General features: G+C 48.4%; 1 protein-coding gene across 1 annotated transcript; it reads left to right on the forward strand.

Annotated features, from left to right (window-relative positions):
• The first annotated feature begins 2,124 nt into the window (after positions 1–2,124).
• Positions 2,125–21,814, forward strand: LOC138453134 (G1/S-specific cyclin-D1-like). Its single transcript, XM_069605693.1, has 5 exons — positions 2,125–2,416; positions 7,962–8,177; positions 9,015–9,174; positions 10,417–10,565; positions 18,635–21,814. Exons 1-5 carry the CDS (start codon positions 2,213–2,215, stop codon positions 18,782–18,784), a joined length of 879 nt encoding a protein of 292 aa, XP_069461794.1. The 5' UTR covers positions 2,125–2,212; the 3' UTR covers positions 18,785–21,814.
• Positions 21,815–22,249: the final 435 nt, after the last annotated feature.

Consider the following 22,249-nt stretch of genomic DNA (forward strand, 5'->3'; position numbering starts at 1 on the left):
CATGCAGATTTTCCGAGTTTAGACCGAGTTACGATTTTTCATACGCAGGTTGTCAGTGTGCTGGGAACAGTTACGGGGGACCCTGTGCAGGGTCCCCGAGTTGCAGGCCTGCTTGCGGGGCACCCCACAAACTGTTTGAAGGGTGCGTCTATTTATGCTTGGGGAAGCATACAAAGGTAGCTGATCTGGCTGTTTATGCTTTGCGTGTGGGCGTGTCAGGGGCGTTCTGGCCGCGACTTGCAAATACGTTTATTTTGCAGGAACAATTCCATGAATATGCGGGCCGTGCATTTTTTATTCTGCGTGCAGGCTCGCGCAATGTCCTTCTCTGCGTGCGGCCCTTGCGGGATTTCTGCACACATTTCCATGAATCTCGCCCTAAGGCTCAGTGGTATGAAGTAGGTGATGGTGGCACCGTGATGGTGGCACCTTGAAATGCTTGAAATGCGTTCTGGCCGCGACTTGCAAATACGTTTATTTTGCACGAACAATTCCATGAATATGCGGGCCGTGCATTTCTTATTCTGCGTGCAGGCTCGCGCAATGTCCTTCTCTGCGTGCGGCCCTTGCGGGATTTCTGCACACATTTCCATGAATCTGGCCCTAAGGCTCAGTGGTATGAAGTAGGTGATGGTGGCACCTTGAAATGCTGTCACCCACAGCCACCACCTGTGACCTGAGGTATGGGGTCAATGGACAAATCATGCGTCTCCCTCACTGATGTGTGCCAGTCATCCGCATGGACAGGGTTAGGTGGAGGAGGCACCATCAAAAAGGTTTGTACGAGGGGCCTGGCATTAACACGTTTGCACACAACTGATGTAGACGGTCAAAACACAGAAAGTTAGCATTTTATTTACGGAAAATGTATGTAAAATGCTTGCCGGGCACCGTGCGCTATCATAACTGTGACAGAAATCTCCTGGCATTGGTGCGTGGAAGTTGGACCAGGTTTCCGCAGTTGCCAGGTGGAAGGTCAGAATGGGCTATCATGCCACGCAACAGCACACAGAGGTCTACATAATTGCAATCTTTCGGCCTGATTTGTGGAATTTGTTGCGCAGTGCAAAGTCACTTTGCACTACAAAAATGCACTTTACACTGCTCCATGAACCGGGGTGGAGCAGTGCAAAGAATCTTTTTGTGGTGCAGTCACTTTGCACTGCAAAGATACTTTTTGCACTTATCCACTAATCAGGGTGGGGCAGTGCAAATTGTGTTTTTGCAGTGCAAAGTGACTTTGCATGGCAAAAATACACTTTGCACTTTTGCATGAATCAGGGTTTTTGTTGCAGAGTGCAAAGTCACTTTTCACCAGTGAAAAGTGACTTTGGACCGTGCAAAAAATAACATGAAACAGGCCGTTTGTAGTTGATTGCAGAACGTGTGCGTGCTCAGTTACCCCTAAAATGTGGCCTAACTTGTGTGCATGTGTTAAAATGTCCCAGGATAGCTCAGCGGCAATAAAACGACAGGAAGCAACACAGGTTCGGTCCCGGGTCCAGTCGTGCTTAGAAACTTCTGGGTATTTAAGCATGTTACAAATATGCAACTAAGACACACAACTAAAACAAACAATTCCTGTAACAGCACCTCGATGCCCGTGGGCTGTGTGAGCGCTTTAAAATTGCTAAAAAATAAAAATGCAAAAAACAACACGTGCATGGTCAGGCATACACTTTTTTTTTTGATTTGTGAATAGGTTGTTAAAAAAATGTCAACATGCAGGAACTATTCTGGAAGAATTCAATTCAGACTTCCCTCGCCACTTCTACTGGTTTTCTTCAAATAGTTAAACGGAATACTTTTCTTTAATTTAACTTTGATCAAAAAATGCCTCAAATTTATGTGAAGATAGTGTGACTAATTGTGCATGTCCTGACAATTCTTGCAGTTTTCAGAGGGCTCTCGCTTGACCAAAATGAAACGTGTTTCTGAAGTAGACGAGAACTCAGAGCCAGCCTTCTGTGCAGCTCCAGACCCAGCAGGTGGTTGGGAGGGGATATCAGTCCCTTGACGCTTCCCTGGCTCCTTCCGATTGGTTGCAAGGTGCCAGAGCGACGGTCCAATCAGGAGGCGAGAGGAGGAGGCTTTCTCCAGACTTGCCTCTGACGGTATATGAGTGGCAGGCTCGGTTTAAAGGGACATTCTGGCATTGAGCTACACGAGGGAAGCAGCGGCGCGCAGCATACAGAAGCCAGCTCACTGTGAGATGAATATGGACAGGCAGCTGCTGTGCTTGGAGGCGGGGCCGGTACCCAGAGCCCAACCCGATCCGGTCCTGCTCCAGAGCAGGGTGCTATGCGAGCTACTCGCGGCTGAAGAGCGCTACCTCCCCTCTCCCTCCTATTTCCAGTGCGTGCAACAGGAGGTACGGCCGCACATGCGCAGAATCCTCGCCAACTGGATGCTTGAGGTAAGGACAACCCCCATTATAAAGCGCACCCTCCTACCACATGTGAGTGCCACTACAGCAGCGCTTTAAGTGGGCCGGGGCGGACGGGACTACAGGTGTAGAGGAAGGATACCCGTGGCGGTCTAGCTGTTAGCCTTTCAAGGCAGGGCCTCAACCTTTTAGGGGTGCATAACCTCAGATATACCTTAGCTATAAGGTATCCTTTCATCGCAAAATCTCAGCTAGAAAAAGAATTGTATATTCCACCAAATCAGCCGGGCCCCATACCTTAAAGAATAAACAGATCGGTGCACCAACACAGCACAGCCCTATCCACAGTTCTATCCCAGCTTTACACTGCATGACCTCAAGTGCACCCCTATCCTTGCACCGAATAAGCAACCCCCACCCGGATACTGCAAGAACCCTGCGGTCAACTCTCATTAACATTGCACCCCCTCCGCCGAACGCTAAAAGCGCACTGCACAGTTTAATTTCCAACTCCACTCTTACGTGGCATAACCGCACACACACCCCAGTCCCCAACCAACCACAGGAACACTGAAAACTGCATATCCCTAATACCGAGCGGCATACTTCATAGCCTTAGCTGCACGCCTAACCGTTACCTTTCACTGCATAACTCCACCACGCCACCCCCATGACTCTTGGGGTGCACTGCACAGCATCCACCTTACTTGGAAAGCATGACCTAAACACTTTACACTTCATATCCTAAACTCCACCTCAGGCTGGCAATGTGTAACCCCAACTCTGTGTCTACACTTTGCCACATAACCACACACAGGCACCCCACTATGCGCTGCATAACCTCCGCCGTCTGCAACCCCCACCCCCTGTTTAATTGCTAACATAGTGTAAGCAAGCTCCTCTTATAGCACAGCGTAATTTCATCCGAGAATGAAATGTTGTTTTTGAAGTGTTTGTAAATGCGACCATTTTTGTCATCTGTCGTCGTGAATTTCTCAGAAATAGTCGTCTCTGGTTCTGTTCGTGACCTGGCGTCCATTGCAAGATGATTAGTCAATGGGAGAAGATCCCCCCCTAGGCAGACACTGGTATGCTAAAAGTTCCAAAAAGGCTCTCGAATCTCAGGGTAACCGCTTCTGCAAATATATAAGACATAATTCACCGTCCTTCTGAAGAGCGGCACTGAATCTCCGTGCTAGCCCTCCTACCCCCCTCCCGCCGGGGTCAGCGAGCAGGAGATAAGGGGCCATCGGGCAGCTTCTTTCCCCCCTCCTGGCCGCTGGTTCTCTATTCTCTGCTCATTGACGTCTTTTTTAGGTGCCGAATAATGTGACAGGGGGTCTTTGTTGAGCTGGTAATTCAGGGCGGACCCCCCCCACAGAATGACCTTTACGGGGCCCGTGGTTTTGTTTCCCACTTAGGGAGCAAAGAGATTGTGAAGCACTGTGTTGTGGAATGTGTCATGGAGGCTAGGACTGTGGCGGCGAAGAGAACCTTTCTGTTAAACCGATTTGATTTTAACGCAATAATAATGTATTTCTTATATCGCTTTACACACCCATGTCAGAGCGCTGAAATAACAGAACGCACTATTGTCCCAGAGTGGTACTCAATTTATCGACGTGGAAAGGATGAGTTGACCCTGCCTGTAGGGGCGTTGCTATGTCTGAAAAAGATCCTGGGCTAATGTAATTTTGGGACTGTCAGGACTGGGCGCTAGCTAGCCTTTTTGGTTGTAACCCCTGAGTTCTATCTGGGGCTAAAGACCCGGCTCTAGCCCCTTCAGCATACCCCTAGCAACGCCTCTGCCTGCCTGGATTGGAACCTGCCACAGGAGGCTTACTCACAGATATCAGGGGCGAGCGCCTAGCTCAATGTGCTATCTGATCGCAAGTCTTTGGGAAGGAGAGGTGTTCTTGTTTGGGGAAACTGGCAAAACAGAAAGGTGATGGCTGGAAGGTTTTGAATTAATCATAAGCACGGGCAAAGCTCTGGGCAACCCTCCAGACCATCGTTTTTCAGCCTGCCAAGCGTGGGTCCCTTGCCTGCTGGGCCCAGAGACCCAAGCTACTCCTCACTGAACTGATGAGCCCCAACAAGGGCAAAACATGTTTGGGGATGCTTGGGGTCTCGTGCAGAAGGGATGTGACCTAGCAGTTCGGGCTGGACTGCCCCTTTTGGGGTGGGGCCAAGCCTGATTTGCATATGGTCTTTCCCCTTCTGTAATGGCTTGGCAGGCGAAGAACGATGGTCTGGAGGGTTGCCCAGAGCAATGCCAGTGGTTAAGATTCAGTCTAAACCTTCCAGGAAAGGCACTACCCGCACTTGGATCTCACTGTGCCTGTGATCTGTTTTCTTGTGCAGTATGCAATGCTTGGCCTTCTTGTGGTGTTTCTCAAAAAGTAGGGAAAACTCACACCCTCCTCAACTCCTGGGCAGGTCACTACCACTGCCCAAGCCCCAGTGACCCCAGGCTAACACGCCCCTTCTGCAGAGATATCGTTAGTAAATGAAGCAAATCTGTGTGCTTAGAACTGTACTACTGCTAAGGACCACCCTACAGCCCAAGAGGATCCAGTCTCCCACACATAGCTGCTACCATCCCCATGAAGATGCCAGCAGGCCACAAGACCTTCTAGACAGCCCAATCCCGGGCCTTGCTCCCAGAGGACACAGTTCAAAGACCAACCTCTTTTAAGAGTTCCCTTGGTTTCACCCAGTGCTGTCCATAGGACCTGCCTGCCAGGGCCTGAGAAGGAAGTAAAGGGGCGTTTGCTCTCCTGTTCTTTTGTGCATTGTTTCAATCCACCCACATCAGCACCCTGGGTGTGAGCACGAGCAGGGCTTTAAGTGGAGTAAGAAATCGAGGGGGGGGGCTCATTTGGGGTCGAGGCTTGTGGGAAGGGGCGTGGCCTAAAAAGTACGCAAACCGTAGGGTATACACACAAATATATATAAATGTTATATATTTGTGTGCGTACCTTACTATGGTTTGTGTACTTTGCAAGCCATCTTTCCTAAACATTATGTAACATATTTCTACGTTTATAAAAGATGGCTTGCAAAGTACACAAACCATAGTAAGGTACTCACACAAATATATAACATTTATATATATATGTGTGCATACCCTACGGTTTGCCTAGTTTTCATGCCATTTTTTTTAAACATTTCAGGTTTATAAAAGATGGCTTTGAAAGTACACAATTCAAGCCATCTTTTATAAAGCGTTGCCTACGGACAAAATTGTCTGTCGGCAAAGCTTTATAAAAGATGGCTTGAAATGTGTACTTTCAAAGCCATCTTTTATAAACCTCGAAATATGTGGAGGAATCCCCAGGTTCGCTGAGTGTTAAAGACACCTCGGCGACCTGGGGAACCAAAGGGACAGTAACTGCCTCTGGTGACCTATCGCCCGAGGGGTCACCAGATGCAGTTACTATGACTGACGGAAGGAAGTGGCAGCCAGTCACAGCGTCGCTGTGGCTAGCTGCCACTTCTGTCAGCTTGCCTGACTTCATTGCAGGCGCATCTCCCCTCGCGTCTGCGGCCGCGACGGGATAATGCATCCCGCCAATGTTGCGGTAGGACGGGGGCCCGGCAGGGCCCCGGCTGAGTCCCACTTTTTGGAGACTGCTGGGGCCCGGCCCCGGCAGGCCCCGGCCCACTTTAAGCACTGAGCACGAGCCAGTCAGGGAGCTTGGAATGCGGGCTGTATTCATTGGTATACGCCCTCATCCCGCGCTTCTCCAGTGCTGCATGCCCCTGGACCTGTGCCTCCCTTGCTCCCCACTCCTTCACAATGCTGCCTTTAGCACCCACGAGTAAGCAATATAAAACAAAGAAACACATACCTACCAGCAATCCTGCAATGCACTTCCATGGCAGACTGTCCGCTTTCAGTGTTTATTATGTCATCATAATCAACACTGAAAACGGACTCCTTTCCCAGGTGCAGCATTGCAGGACTGAAGGTAGGTACGTTTTCCCTTGTTTTTATACTTTTTCTTTAGCCTTGAGCACCCACATGTGCTTACTTGCTGGGGCAAATTATGATATGACCCGTAGCGGGCTGGCCAGCACAGTCGCCCGCATTGAGGGACCCTCGCTTCACTCTGGCCTATAACATGGTCAGCATGCCGCCTTGGGTCATATTGCCTCACTAATGCAACTTTGCCGAAGGCCTCAAAGCCTGCCCACCCCTGTGCCAAAGACCTACTCTCATCACAACAGTGTGTCGCCGGTAATGTAATAAGACACCAGAGGGTGTGTAGCAGAAGAATTTGAGATTCAATGAGCAAGGCCCTGGGCAGCCTGCATCTCGAGCAGAAGCCCCTGAGCAACCTCCATCTCGAGGCAGAAGCCCCCGAGCAGCCTCCATCTCGAGCAGAAGCCCCCGAGCAACCTCCATCTCGAGGCAGAAGCCCCCGAGCAGCCTCCATCTCGAGCAGAAGCCCCCGAGCAGCCTCCATCTCGAGGCAGAAGCCCCAGAGCAGCCTCCATCTCGAGGCAGAAGCCCCCGAGCAGCCTCCATCTCGAGGCAGAAGCCCCAGAGCAGCCTCCATCTCGAGGCTGAAGCCCCTGAGCAGCTCAGCCTCCATCTGGAGGCAGAAGCCCCTGAGCAGAAGCCCCCGAGCAGCCTCCATATCGAGGCAGAAGCCCCCGACTGTCATTAGAATCCGCCCTCACATTCTAGAGCTTGTGGCTGTGAGAGGGAGGTGATGCCAGGATAACATGGTTTGCATGAATGGCATGGATGCCACGCCACCCAAAAAGGTGACATAACTGCAGTGAGAAACACAGGCCTCTGGCTCGTCCTGCACACACCGTCTATTCTTGACTTGTCCACTCTTGGCCACTAGGCTTGGCAGTCCCAGAATAACTATTCTAGAGTTTGTTTTGTGGGAGGAATTAAACGTGCTATGGGAAATGAAACCCAGCACACTTCAAGGGTCCGCTTGAGCACATCTCCAGTCCATCACACACAACACACATCTTTTAGTAACACCCACTTACCTATCAGAAGCGGCCTTCTTGCAATTTCTGCAAGCCCAATCTGCGATATACCTTGTCTGAATCGCGACGCACCCAAGCTAACACAAACACTATCCTTCTTCCCGCCCCTTGCTCGTTTTATCTGTACCCTCTTTCCCCACCGTCGTGTCACCCCCCCCTTCTCTTTTTCATTTCCTCAGCAGACTATGGTCGGAATAGCACAGAAGGGGGGCACAATACATCAATTTCAAGACGAGCCCTGGTGCTCTGAGACCGCTACAGTGGTCATTTGAACCCTGTGTAAAATTTCTTTAACATAAACCATAGATTCATTTCACGAGGCTCACCCCTATGGTTTCAGTGTCCACGCTATATGCAGAGTAACTTCCCTCAATAGTGCGACTCCAGTCTGTGGTCTCCCCTGTACGTCGTGCAGCTCATAGCCAAACACCTCTTGTCCTCCGCTTTAGGCTTTGAGTGTCGGCCCCCATCTTGTGGTTACACCATCTGTGGTCTTAATGGCCTCGATGCTCAGCAGTAGTTTTGCGGCGTGTGACCCAACCTGTGTCTCTTCCGACAGGTGTGTGAAGAGCAGAGCTGTGAGGAGGACGTGTTCCCGCTGGCCGTGAACTGCCTGGACCGGTTCCTGTCCATCCTTTCGGTGGAGAAGAGAAGACTGCAGCTGCTGGGCTCCACCTGCCTGCTCCTGGCCTCCAAGATGAAGGACACCAGCCCCCTCACCATGGAGAAACTGTGCCTGTACTCGGACTACTCCTTCACGGAGCCTGACCTCCGGGTAAGTGACCACCCTTTTAGGTGTGGAGAGAATGTAGTACGTCAATTTGTTATCTGGCAAGCCCGCCAATTTGTTGAGGGGCGGAGTAACCATATATCATGCTATTCTGATAGTCAATGGGCTTAGATGCTGAAGTACAGATGTTGGTGTGGTCTTGGTCCTTTATCCAGATGTTTCATTGTGATGCTTTCCTCTGGAGTTTGCCTGGCGGAACCTTTCCTCTGCGAGGAAGATTTCTTGGGATAAGAATAGAAGGTCCTCTCCAATTGGATTTGGAGTAATGAGTTGGTCGGCAGATGCCAGAAGGCTACATGCCCATACCACACAATAGAATGCTACAAGTTTGCTTCAAAACCAGTGCATCTGTTCCTGTCAGGCTGGGAGCACTTGCTCGTTCTCCTTTATCAAGGAGAGTTTCAGGCGCACCCGGTCAGTTCTGTTATATTTCGTTTGCACCGGGGAGAATGTGCAAGCCAATCAGGGGCAGGGGGTGTGAACAGCCATAGAGCCTGCACCCACTCCGACCATCTAATGCCTCACCCTTACTTATTCCCGTCGCCCATAATACTCTCCCAAATACCCACTTACCTGGCCTCGTTCTATCTCCCCCTCTGCCTCACCGCACCCATGTTCCATGCCGCTTTCTCTGGTAGTAGACATGGAAGAAGGGTTCCGCGCAGAGCCCCTGTTTCAGTTTCTGTGGTGGCCATCTGCTCCTCTTGAATCGCATGTAGTACAGTTTCTATACAGGGCTGCAAAGCTTGTCTTTCTTGCCCTCCGCCCCGCCCCCCCCCCCGTTCACATCAATCACTCATATTCCCTCTTTCTCTGCTGCAGGCTATGGAGCTTCTGGTCCTGAACAAACTCAAGTGGGACATTGCCGCTGTGACACCCCGTGACTTCCTCCCGCACTTCTTGGAGCCCCTCTGCATCCCTGATGCAAAGGGACAGCTGGTGCGGAAACACACAGAGACCTTCATCGCACTGTGTGCCAGTGGTGAGTACGTTTGGCCTATACCCAACTCTCCGTTCACCCTCTCAAGTGTGGGTGCTGATGCCAAGCCAAGGTTTCAAAACCAGCATTCTGGGAACTGTTTTCCCACTTTCCAAATGTAGGAGGTTCTTCTCAACTAGAAAGGTACATCACAACAGGACATTGGAAGATAACACTGCTCTCGAGGGTAAGACGTAGGTCTAAGGAACCGAGGGCTTGAGTGAGGTCTATGGGATAAATGCCCAACTTCTAAACCAATAATGGGTGGAAGAGGTTGTGGGAAAGCTACACAATATGAAACATATCCCTCACTGGGCCTCCATTCAATTGTATCCAGTGCATTGCAATGTGTGTTGGATCAGGCCTTTCCACAGGGATATGGACTTGGTCCCTCAGGGTGTTGAATGTGTTGTAACGAAGACGATTGGCCCACGTTTGACCAATGGCTTGCAGCAGGCATTTTAATGAAGCCCCCCCCCCGTGCGGCCCGTGTCCGTCAATGGGGAGTTGGGTATGGTGTTGCACTGTGCCCAACACTTTCAGCGGGAATTCCGAGTATGTCCCTCGCTGTGCCCATTACAATGCGCAGATCCCGCCTTGTGCATTGATAGAGAAGCGAGGCAGTCCTAACTGTGCCTGTTAGAAAAGGAGGTTGGAGTAAGCTTGTCGCTGTGCCCAGTGCATTACAACAGGGAGTTGGAACAGGGTCCTTACTTTATCCAATTACAGTTGGTTTACTGGATTGGGTCCTCACTGGGTACTTGGCAATTGGGAGATGGAGCAGGTGACACACAGTGCCCATCGCAGTGACCTGTAGTGGGTCGCTCACTGTACCCGAAGCATGCCCACGGGGAGTGGAAGCAGGTCTATGTAGCCGTGTGGGCTTGATGGTGCTGATTGTTCGTTATGCAGTCTTAATATTGAATATTTTATAGAGAATGAACATATATCGAATATTTTATAACAAAATATTTTATAGAGAATGCATTTAGGGGTGGGGATAAAGGGTTAAATATTTTTGGGAAGCGGCTGAGGTGGGTTTTAGGGGTGCGAAACAGGAGTTTGAGGGGAGGCCCCCTCCACCCCTCAAAAATATTAAAGATAAAAGAAGTGCCTTCTCTATAATATTGATGTTTCATTTATTGTTCAATGGTGATAGGTGTGCCCGCCCTTTGCACTCCTATGCAGCCCTTCGTACTTATCACGTGTCTCTTATGCTGTCCCATATCTCGTTAACTTTTTCAGACTGTAACTTCATCACGTTCCCGCCGTCTATAATAGCGGCGGCCAGCGTTGCAGCTGCTATGACGGGGCTGCGCCTTGGCGACCTGGGAGGACCCACCCTCCACCTGCTCATCACGGAGCACCTGGCGCGTGCCATCCGCTGTGATCCGGTAAGAACCTCCCTGGTGCAGAAGGGGTAGATTGCTGGAGTTCGTGGCGGCTTGCTGCGCTGGAAGAGTGTCACGCAATGGCCAAAGTACAGTGTAAATGTGTTATATTCATAGAAAAAGGAGAAAAAAAAACTTTCGTTCAAGGAATGTTATGGTTGAGTCTACACTTTAAAAACCGTACACATTCAGTGAAACAATTTGATCTGAAGGGACGGTGTATTTTTGGCAGAAAATGGAAAAGCAGGTTGTGATGAGCTCCGCAACCATAATTCGCGCCGCCACCAGGCACCACTCATACTGACGCACATTACATGGCATATGACCTCACTGATGGCATCATATAGTTGACCACAAATCTGTTGACCTCCTGAAAGAAAAGGGGTTGTTTTTACAGTGTAACGGTCTTATAAGACATGTTTTACAACTCTACAGAGCATCAAACATGATTTTGTAGCATACATCGAGGCAGCTACAAACCTACATTTAAAACCCCAGATGTTCAGGCCTACAACTCCTATCTGCACCTATTCCCACCAGGCCGAGTGGGAATTGCATTTGTTGGCTAACACATACGCAGGGTGAAAGGTAGCGCAGGAGGCAGCGTGGGAATCATCCACAGCAGCGATTGGCCATGCTCCATCATCCTCTCTCCCAGAACAAGCTCATTTGAGTCACTCGCCTGCCGGTTCCCTCTGTCGCACAAGTAATCAATTGCCTTCCACCTAATCTACAGGCCACCTCACAGGAGTGACTCTTTCATTGCAGACATCTCTCCTCCACCAAATTAGCACATTGAAATAATATCTTTCTCAGTGATTTTAATGCCCCCGGGTCACAGGCTGACAACCACACTCGAAGCACGCTTTTCACACTGATCGCCTCCATGGACATTAAGCAAATTCTGCTCTCCCCCACGCACAACAAAGGCAACACCCCAGACGCAGTCTGCACATCACCCCCCTGCATCAACTGTGCAGACCCTATCCCACTTGACTGGTCTGACCACGCCGCCATCCCATTATCAGTCACCCACTCGACTACGGCTCATAAAGGTCAGGCTAAATGTCCCCTCACTCAGCGCCACTAATTCAAAATCTTTCCGGTCAATGAGCTAAAAGCGTACTTTGTAGACTTCCCCACCACAGGGAATGCCTTGGGCCTCCTTGAATTTTTCAGCAACTCTGCTGTGAAACTGGTGGCCACTCATGCCCCCCTAAAATCCAGCCAGGCTAACACCAAACCTCCGCCCCATGGTACACCCCCGAGCTAGCCTCCAACAAACGCTCAATCGGAGCCCTAGAGAAAAGGCGCAAAAATCATAACTTGAGAGACCTCACGAACCTCAAATCTCTGCATGCAAACCACACGATTCTGATTATTATCGAGGCCAACGCTGCTCACTACTCCACCACCATTGCAGCCGCTTCAGACAGGTACCAGCAACTCAGGAAAAATGTGATGGAATAAACCCATCTTTTTTTTATTGAAAAATAGACAAAATCCGAGAGACCATCAAATCAACCGGTCACAGCAATAACATCCCCTGCACCCCAGCATGAACACTGCCCCTCTAGACCAAATTCTCTCCTCTTTCCCCCAGATATCCTTAAAATTATTGCCTCCCTCAAACCCACTTCTTACTCTGACAATATAATTCTGGCCGCCATCATTAAACAATAGACAGGTCCACACTCAATGCGCTCCTCCGCATCATGAATGCCGCCTCCCTTGCAGAAGGATCATTCCCGGACACCCTCAAGAATGGTCTCATATAACCTCTTTTGAAAAAAACAACCCTAGATACAGATGATCTGGCCAACTACATGCGCATTACGGACCTCACGTTTATTGGCAAAATCTTGGAAAAAGTAGTTGCTGCACAACTACTCGCCAGAATCTAACTCAACCTCCTAAATGACTATCAGTCAGGGTTCCGCCCAAAGTGTAGCATCGAAACAGCCATCATCCAGGTGGTGGATGATACTCTCCAAATCATGCCTACTTGTCCTCCTTGAACTCTCAGCTGCATTCTTCTCTCCCTTCTTGCTGACAGGAAGGGATACTCTGGCACTCTCCTTAATTGGTTTACCTCCTACCTCTTGGGCAGACACCAGGCTGTCCAGATGAACTTCTTGTGTTCCAGCCGACTCCAGGTCTCCTGCGGAGTCCCCCAATGCTCCATACTTTCACCAATCCTTTTTAGACCTTTACATGGAGCACTCTCCACAAAGATCCCAGTACAGCCATCCAACAATACGCAGGCAATGCTCAGTTGTACATGAGGGTAAATAGCGTGCAGGACATCATTTGTCTCTGCGATTACTTAGCCATCATCCAGTCCTGTATGTCGACTGCCTACTTCAAACTAAACCCATCCAAGACTGAATTCGTCCTCATCGGTCCGCTTGCTTAAAATAAAACTTGTCCAGCAATGGCTCAATGATATGTGCCTAGAAGGATTTGATCCACAACTCTCACTCAGCAAAATCCTTAGACTTCACCATTGACAGCAAGCTTTCCTTCCAGAAACTCATAGCCTAGAAGTCCAAAATAGCCTGGCTCAGAATCTCTATCCTTCAAAAAAATCAAACCCTTCATTCCACCACAGGACATTCAAAGTGTAGTTCAGGCCCTTGTGGTCTTGCACATGGATTGGGGAAATGCTGTCCTGACAGGGCTCTCAGCTGCTCACTTGGCTCCCCTAAAAGCAGTCCATCAAGCTGCAGCATGTCTCTTTACAGCAGCACAGAAATTTGAGCAATTGCCCCCATCCTACTTGAACTATGTTGGCTTCCATTCGAAACTAGGATACTGTTTAATTCATTAATTGAATCTCTGCCTGAGGACGTTGAGACATTCCATGCTGGCAAATAAGCAAAATAAATGACTTTATTAGCCTAATTAAGGTATTGACTTGTTTTTTTCTGAATCAACATTCTATTCAAACCTTGACTAACACGGTGCAAGCAAAGTGAAATATATATTTATTTTAAATGCTGGATGGATTTTCACCGAACCAGACCAAGCAGTCAAGTTGGCCCAGGTGCTGCTCCTCACAAAGGTTTGGTGCGCATCCGTTCAGTGTGTATGTGGTTTTTAAGGTAGGTGGGTGCACTTTGCCCACCCCGGATGAACTTTGATCATCTTTGTAAGAAATCCAATGGGGCATCCATACTTGTTTTGAGAAGTATCGTGCAGATGGCTCTAATGTCCAAAAGTTGTACGCATCTCAATAAACGACTCTTCCCATGGAAACACCAATTTAACCAAATCTGTAGAGTTTATATATTTCAGTGAAATCCCTTGAGTCTGTGAAAAAGGTGTAGTTAAGATGATGCGATAAATCGGAACAAAATCCATAAAATTTGGCAGGCGTGGGAAGTGATGATCATCTTAGCTCTGAGTTCCCCTCCAGAGATGTCCCCCAGTTGTCATTTTCAATCTAATTGTTGATCCTTGCTGTGATCTCATGTATGTGCTTATGCGGTAAGCAACTGGGAGCACTATGAGCTATGAGGATCGTCACTTCCCACGGCCACTGAATTTCATGGGTTTTGTTTCGATAACTCAGAATATGTTAACAGGCTATTTATGTTTAATGAAAGCACCTTTTCTCTCAGGTAATAGGAATTGAAGTAGGTGGAAAACAACTTTTATTTTCTTATTCACTTTTAAACTATTTAACACATTTCCCCAAAGCTCCCAGTTTGGAGGGGCCCGTGGTAGGCATTGGGTTTTGGAAATTGTCTTCCAAATCCGTTCAGCAAATTTAAAAGATTCTAGCAATAGAATTTGGGGAAAAGTCAATGCAAATTGGTTTTCTTAACTGTAGGTTGGCGACTACTGCCCTTTAATATATATTTAATCTGATGTCACCTCCCTGTAATATACATATTTGATATTACAAGTCCTAATTCTATCTTCTCGTGTACAAATGGGCAAGTGAAGGCTTCCCGTTTCACTCTTTGCTAGATCGCTGGGGCCATTTTAGACTCTCGACAATCTAGTTGTCCATTCACACTTATATTAAGCGGGCTGAGTTGGGCTCCACAGGGAACTCTTCTAAGCCAGGCAATCCTTGTAACCACTTTAACGTTTTAGTGCAGAATCGTCATTGGGAGGGAGGGGCAACGAATGGTGATTTTTGTCAAAATGTTGATTGGCAATGGAATCTTATCCTAGTTCCCAGGGTGCAATGGAATCTTGTCCCAGGGTGCAATGCAATTATATCCTAGTGTCCCAGGGTGCAATGCAATCGTACCCTAGTGTCCCAGGATGCAATGGAATCTTATCCTAGTGTCCCAGGGTGCAATGCAATCGTACCCTAGTGTCCCAGGGTGCAATGGAATCTTATCCTAGTGTCACAGGGTGCAATGGAATCTTATCCTAGTGTCGCAGGGTGCAATGGCATCTTATCCTAGTGTCGCAGGGTGCAATGGCATCTTATCCTAGTGTCCCAGGGTGCAATGGAATCTTATCCTAGTGTCCCAGGGTGCAATGGAATCTTATCCTAGTGTCCCAGGGTGCAATGGAATCTTATCCTAGTTTCGCAGGGTGCAATGGAATGTTATCCTAGTTTCGCAGGGTGCAATGGAATCTTATCCTAGTTTCGCAGGGTGCAATGGAATTGTATCCTAGTGTCTCAGTGTGCAATGGAATCTTTTCCTAGTGTCCCAGGGTGCAATGGAATCTTATCCTAGTATTGCAGGGTGCAATGGAATCTTATCCTAGTTTTGCAGGGTGCAATGGAATCGTATCCTCGTGTCCCAGGGTCCAATGGAATCTTATCCTAGTGTCCCAGGGTGCAATGGAATCTTATCCTAGTGTCCCATGGTGCAATGGAATCTTGTCCCAGGGTGCAATGGAATCTTATCCCAGTGTCCCAGGGTGCAATGGAATCTTATCCCAGTGTCCCAGGGTGCAATGGAATCTTATCCTAGTGTCCCAGGGTGCAATGGAATCTTATCCTAGTGTCCCAGGGTCCAATGGAATCTTATTCTAGTGTCCCAGGGTGCAATGGAATCGTATCCTAGTGTCCCAGGGTGCAATGGAATCTTATCCTAGTGTCCCAGGGTGCAATGGAATCTTATCCTAGTTTCGCAGCGTGCAATGGAATCTTATCCTAGTTTCGCAGGGTGCAATGGAATCTTATCCTAGTGTCCCAGGGTGCAATGGAATCTTATCCCAGTGTCCCAGGGTGCAATGAAATCGTATCCTAGTGTCCCAGGGTGCAATGGAATCGTATCCTAGTGTCCCAGGGTGCAATGGAATTTTGTCCCATGGTGCAATGCAATTGTATCCTAGTGTCCCAGGGTGCAATGGAATCTTACCCTAGTTTTGCAGGGTGCAATGGAATCTTATCCTAGTTTTGCAGGGTGCAATGGAATCTTATCCTAGTTTTGCAGGGTGCAATGGAATCGTATCCTAGTGTCCCAGGGTGCAATGGAATCTTATCCTAGTGTCCCATGGTGCAATGGAATCTTATCCCAGTGTCCCAGGGTGCAATGGAATCTTATCCCAGTGTCCCAGGGTGCAATGGAATCGTATTCTAGTGTCCCAGGGTGCAATGGAATCTTATCCTAGTGTCCCAGGGTGCAATGGAATCTTATCCTAGTTTTGCAGGGTGCAATGGAATCGTATCCTAGTGTCCCAGGGTGCAATGGAATCTTGTCCCAGGGTGCAATGGAATCTTATCCCAGTGTCCCAGGGTGCAATTGAATCGTATTCTAGTGTCCCAGGGTGCAATGGAATCTTATCCTAGTGTCCCAGGGTGCAATGGAATCTTATCCTAGTGTCCCAGGGTCCAATGGAATCTTATTCTAGTGTCCCAGGGTGCAATGGAATCGTATCCTAGTGTCCCAGGGTGCAATGGAATCGTATCCTAGTGTCCCAGGGTCCAATGGAATCTTATCCTAGTGTCCCAGGGTGCAAGCAATGGAATCTTATCCTAGTGTCCCAGGGTGCAATGGAATCTTATCCTAGTGTCCCAGGGTGCAATGCAATCGTACCCTAGTGTCCCAGGGTGCAATGGAATCTTATCCTAGTGTCACAGGGTGCAATGGAATCTTATCCTAGTGTCACAGGGTGCAATGGCATCTTATCCTAGTGTCGCAGGGTGCAACAGAATCTTATCCTAGTGTCCCAGGTTGCAATGGAATCGTATCCTAGTGTCCCAGGGTGCAATGGAATCGTATCCTAGTGTCCCAGGGTGCAATGGAATCTTATCCTAGTGTCCCAGGGTGCAATGGAATCTTATCCTAGTTTCGCAGCGTGCAATGGAATCTTATCCTAGTTTCGCAGGGTGCAATGGAATCTTATCCTAGTGTCCCAGGGTGCAATGGAATCTTATCCCAGTGTCCCAGGGTGCAATGAAATCGTATCCTAGTGTCCCAGGGTGCAATGGAATTTTGTCCCATGGTGCAATGCAATTGTATCCTAGTGTCCCAGGGTGCAATGCAATCGTACCATAGTGTCCCAGGGTGCAATTGAATCTTATCCTAGTGTGACAGGGTGCAATGGAATCGTATCCTAGTGTCCCAGGGTGCAATGGAATCGTATCCTAGTGTCCCAGGGTGCAATGGAATCGTATCCTAGTGTCGCAGGGTGCAATGGCATCTTATCCTAGTGTCGCAGGGTGCAATGGCATCTTATCCTAGTGTCCCAGGGTGCAATGGCATCTTATCCTAGTGTCCCAGGGTGCAATGGCATCTTATCCTAGTGTCCCAGGGTGCAATGGAATCTTATCCTAGAGTCCCAGGGTGCAATGGAATCTTATCCTAGTTTTGCAGGGTGTAATGGAATCGTATCCTAGTGTCCCAGGGTCCAATGGAATCTTATCCTAGTGTCCCAGGGTGCAATGGAATCTTATCCTAGTGTCCCATGGTGCAATGGAATCTTGTCCCAGGGTGCAATGGAATCTTGTCCCAGGGTGCAATGGAATCTTGTCCCAGAGTGCAATGGAATCTTATCCCAGTGTCCCAGGGAGCAATGGAATCGTATTCTAGTGTCCCAGGGTGCAATGGAATCTTATCCTTGTGTCCCAGGGTGCAATGGAATCTTATCCTAGTGTCCCAGGGTGCAATGGAATCTTATCCTAGTTTCGCAGGGTGCAATGGAATCGTATCCTAGTGTCCCAGGGTGCAATGGAATCTTATCCTAGTGTCCCAGGGTGCAATGGAATCTTATCCTAGTGTCCCAGGGTCCAATGGAATCTTATCCTAGTGTCCCAGGGTGCAATGGAATCGTATCCTAGTGTCCCAGGGTGCAATGGAATCTTATCCTAGTGTCCCAGGGTCCAATGGAATCTTATCCTAGTGTCCCAGGGTGCCATGGAATCGTATCCTAGTGTCACAGGGTGCAATGGAATCGTATCCTAGTGTCCCAGGGTGCAATGGAATCGTATCCTAGTGTCCCAGGGTGCAAGCAATGGAATCTTATCCTAGTGTCCCAGGGTGCAATGGAATCTTGTCCTAGTGTCCCAGGGTGCAATGGAATCTTATCCTAGTGTCCCAGGGTGCTATGGAATCGTAGCCTAGTGTCCCAGGGTGCAATGGAATTGTCTGAAGGTACTATCTGACTAACAGTGCAGACGCTGCTCAAAGGTAACAGCCAATATATCGGAGAACATGTATGTGCACGAAAGCATACCAGACAGCATTAGAACATTTGACGGAACCTCCCAGTGATGAGAAAGTTATATCATGTTATGCAGAAGGTCGGAGGGATGTGGATTTGGACAGAATTCCTCCGCCCTTAAACAGTAAGATTTGTTTGCCCCTGGGGCTTTTGTGTTATATTTGCCTATCTCACGCCCTTTATACACTTGCCACTTTCCATAGATTGGGGTAGCATGGGACCGGTGTGTTCTGTCCAGGACTACAATGTATGTAATACTTTGAATACAGAGTGAGAAAGTGTGAACTAGCCTGCTTGCCCCTAGTGTCCTGCAGCTATGAAAGACTTGCCCATGTTGAGGTCATGCTTTGGAGAAAAAAAAACCTGTTCTAAATGCACATGTAGCCGCTAGAAACCCATGTTATTATAATCATACATGTACCTTCTCATTACAGGATGTCCTGCAAGCCTGTCAGGAGCAGCTTGAAAATGCCCTCCAGTCCACCATCCAACAAGCCCAAACTGACCAGGTGCCAACCTCCAAATCCACTGAAGAGGTGGAGAGGTCTAGTACCCCCACCGACGTACTAGACATCGACCTCTGAGGGGAAACTCGCAGCCAAGCCCGGGCGAAGCTTCTTCTAGTTCAGCTGGGACCATCCCTCAACGATGGGGGCCCTGCAACTGACTCTGCTTCCTGCTCACTTACATGTCTGGTCTGAAGCGAGGCCCTCCGAGCAAGTGAGCAGATAGTGCCGCAGAGACTGAGAAGTGCTTTATGAATGGGTTCACATTGGCGGGTTACCGGAGTAACCAGTCATGCCTCTGAGTAAGAACTTCATTGATCTAAAGGCAGTGGGTGTGTTGTTTTAGGGGACTGGACATCTCGTGTCCAATCGCTGATCTTCATCTTGCAACCACGTTCACTACAGGCAGCAGGATGCATTGAGGCTCATGAGGTGAGACACACAGAATGGGCAACGACGGAGCTACCGGTCACCATCGAAAAGAACACACTATATCCACCAATGAATGCAGGTCCATAAGGGCAAAGCAGTCCTACTGGAGAAATGCTGGTCTGAATTTGAAGTGGGGGCACATGGTGGTCTGGTGTGCATGCAGGCGGTATTACTTATTCCAGGTGAGGGTTTAGCTATGCGGCATATGCCACAGGTGAACTGTGAGCTTGTTCCAAGCCAAACGCGTACTGCTCTATGTGGGGGCGAACATTCCAGACAATGGCCAAACCCAACAGCAAACAAATTAACTATTAGGAGGTGATCCACTTACCAGGGCATAAGCTGCAGATAAGATGGACCCAATAAAGTGACTGCTTTGCACTCTACTGCCCGGTACCTTCACTGGTAAACCCTTGCTTGCCCTGTGAGAAGCATCAGCACCAATAGGAATCTTTCCACTTCACAGACCTTTCTATGTCAGACCAAACCTCAGCAGGATGTCCTTCAAATTGAGGCTAGAAAGCCGACTTTCCATAGAACGCACACACTGACCATTGGGTATCCAAGCGTTGCATAAAAGAGAACATGCTGTGATATATGGGCGATCATAAAACCTCAAACCCACACACAATATTTCAGATCAACACAGATACAACCACTCCCACAAAATACAGAAGTCATATCTAATGTTCTCCTGAAACCAGACCCTTAGTCATTTTCCCCTACTCGCTTTGATCTGAGGCTGGTCAAAGCCCTACCTTAAGGCTGGTGCAGAGCTCTGCCTTTTAAAGATTAGACCAGTTTCCCTAACCTAATGTTGATAGTTTGAAGGTTTTGTTGTAAAATGTCCGTTTGCCCTCAAATGTAAGTCTTTATACAAAAAGTGGAGGCAAAATCTGCCTTTTTCAAATGGCATTCCAATGAGTGCATTCTACCTGCTTTGCAGCACCACAGGCAGGTGGGGAGAAGATGGTCTGGCAACTAATGTTCTAAACCATAGAGAAGGCGACTATGAACCAAACAAGCCCCACCCCTTTTTGTGGACGGGTTCTAAGCACCACAAAGATGTCATCTTCCACCAAAAGCACTCCCCCCGTCCCCCTCTGCAACGGTGAAAGGGTAGGGTCTCTTCTCTTCAGCAACTGCAGAGCCTCGCTCCAGCCCTTCTGGTGCGCGCGTGGCGCAGTACCCCCCGCCCCCCTTACAGCACTTCTCGCTTGCAGCACTTGGAGGTCTAGGTACAGGATAGCCAGCGTACCTCCGAATGTGTGAGGTTATGACGCGGCCTACTGAACACATGCCGTTCCTAGTGGGAAGTGGCACTCACTAGACGTGTATCACAAGCACACAGCACGTGAGCATAGTTCACAGCCCATATTAACTACTGATCTTGAACAATGTGTCCCTCCGCACTTGTATTTGAAAACTGGTCCACACCGGGTCCATTTTAAAAGCATGTTCCCAGAAGGCTTAGCAAGGTGTCACTCTCCGGTCCCATTTACTTATCGCACATTAAATGTACATGATGTGGCGTGCCTTTGGGGTTGGCCAGTCCAGTGTTGATTGACGTTCTGGGGATCTCAACTTACCTCCTGCCAAGAGTGATGGGCTCACCTGGACCTGCTTTTCGTGAGGATTTTCACATCGGTGGTTTTGCATTTCCTTGGAAAAATGTAGGCACATAAGTAAAAGGCAAAGAACGCCCGGCCGACGTCGGATATCTCAAATAAGGCAGCCGAAAAGGTTCTGAGAAAGAAACGACGAGCAGATTCCAAAAGTAGCAACGGTGTGCCTCATTGGGGAGACTCCAGGATGTAACCCCAAAATGATGGGGGGAGTGATTCTGAAAACCAGCACAGGCTTTGTATTGCCTGACTCCCACTGCTCATTGGCGGGAATATGTTAACTGGTGTCGCATCTGCTCACGTCTCTGAAAATGGTTTGTAAAACGGCCCACCTTAGAATTCCCAAATGTTCTGGACCCTACGTTGCCATTTCTGGGCTTTTCTGACATGCCAATATAATGTGTTACGCTAATTGGATTGGATGAAATTGTGCGAATTGGGACAATGCCTCCTAGAATTTTACTTCACTGAAATCCCAGGAATGGAACCAGGCACAAGGTCGCTCACCCAGTGTGGTTGGTTCGGCCGACCTAGGTTATTTCTCCCTTTCAGCATTTATCTAATGAGGGAAAAAATTACCCTAACCCCCTGATCCCTCCACCCACCCCCCACCCCCACCCCACCCGCCGCAAGCAATTGGGGCACATTTATTTACGTCCATGTCAATATTTTGGTACAAATATTTATTTATTTTTATTTCACTGTTTTGTTAAATTATTATTTTATTATAATTGATATTTATGCTATCTAGCTCATGTTTTTTTGTTTTTTTACTTGCATATAATGCTTTTGGGGGCATTGGCTCTAAAGCATGTGCAATATAATTTATGTTTAAGTTATTCCCGCATTACTCCACCCCCGCACCCCATATACCTCGAAAGTGACTTTCAGACAACTGTTTTGAGTTAGACGAATAAAATTAATTAAACACATGGTTATTTAAAGTGGAGAAATTGAAGAAAAGCACACGTCTCTCCTGTCATGCACTTTACTCTATGTTCGTTCCATTTGTGATTTAAGAATAGTTGTTTTTGAATAATATAAATAAAGGTTTTTCAATAAACATGTGTTTGGTTTGTGGTTGCGTGCAAGGGGAATAAGCAAGCCCATGCCTTTTTTGCAGGTGTCTTGTGGTTAGACCTTTTTAAGGGGTTCTAATTCGCCAGTGAAAAGATACGTCTCTGCGATGCCCCATATATATGCCTGGAGCCGCGGTTCACTTCCGGATTACCCCGTGGTCTTACATAATGAAGTGACATCACCCCAAGGCATACCGTGGACTTCAATGGAATTTACCTCCAATGAGAAAGCTTCAATGCAGCATCTTTCAGCCTCCTTCAAGGTCCAGTAAGTCACTCTGATACAATGACCTGGAACAGGAAGCAATTGGTCTGGCCTCCTGGCACATCCCACTGGAAGATTCTGGCCTAAAGTGTAGTTCCCAAAGGACCATTGCTCTCCGATTTGATAGCAGGTTGAGGACCAG

This window comes from Ambystoma mexicanum, chromosome 1p (genome assembly GCF_040938575.1).
Source record: "Ambystoma mexicanum isolate Mex_15411 chromosome 1p, UKY_AmexF1_1, whole genome shotgun sequence".
In the NCBI taxonomy this organism is placed as follows: domain Eukaryota; kingdom Metazoa; phylum Chordata; class Amphibia; order Caudata; family Ambystomatidae; genus Ambystoma; species Ambystoma mexicanum.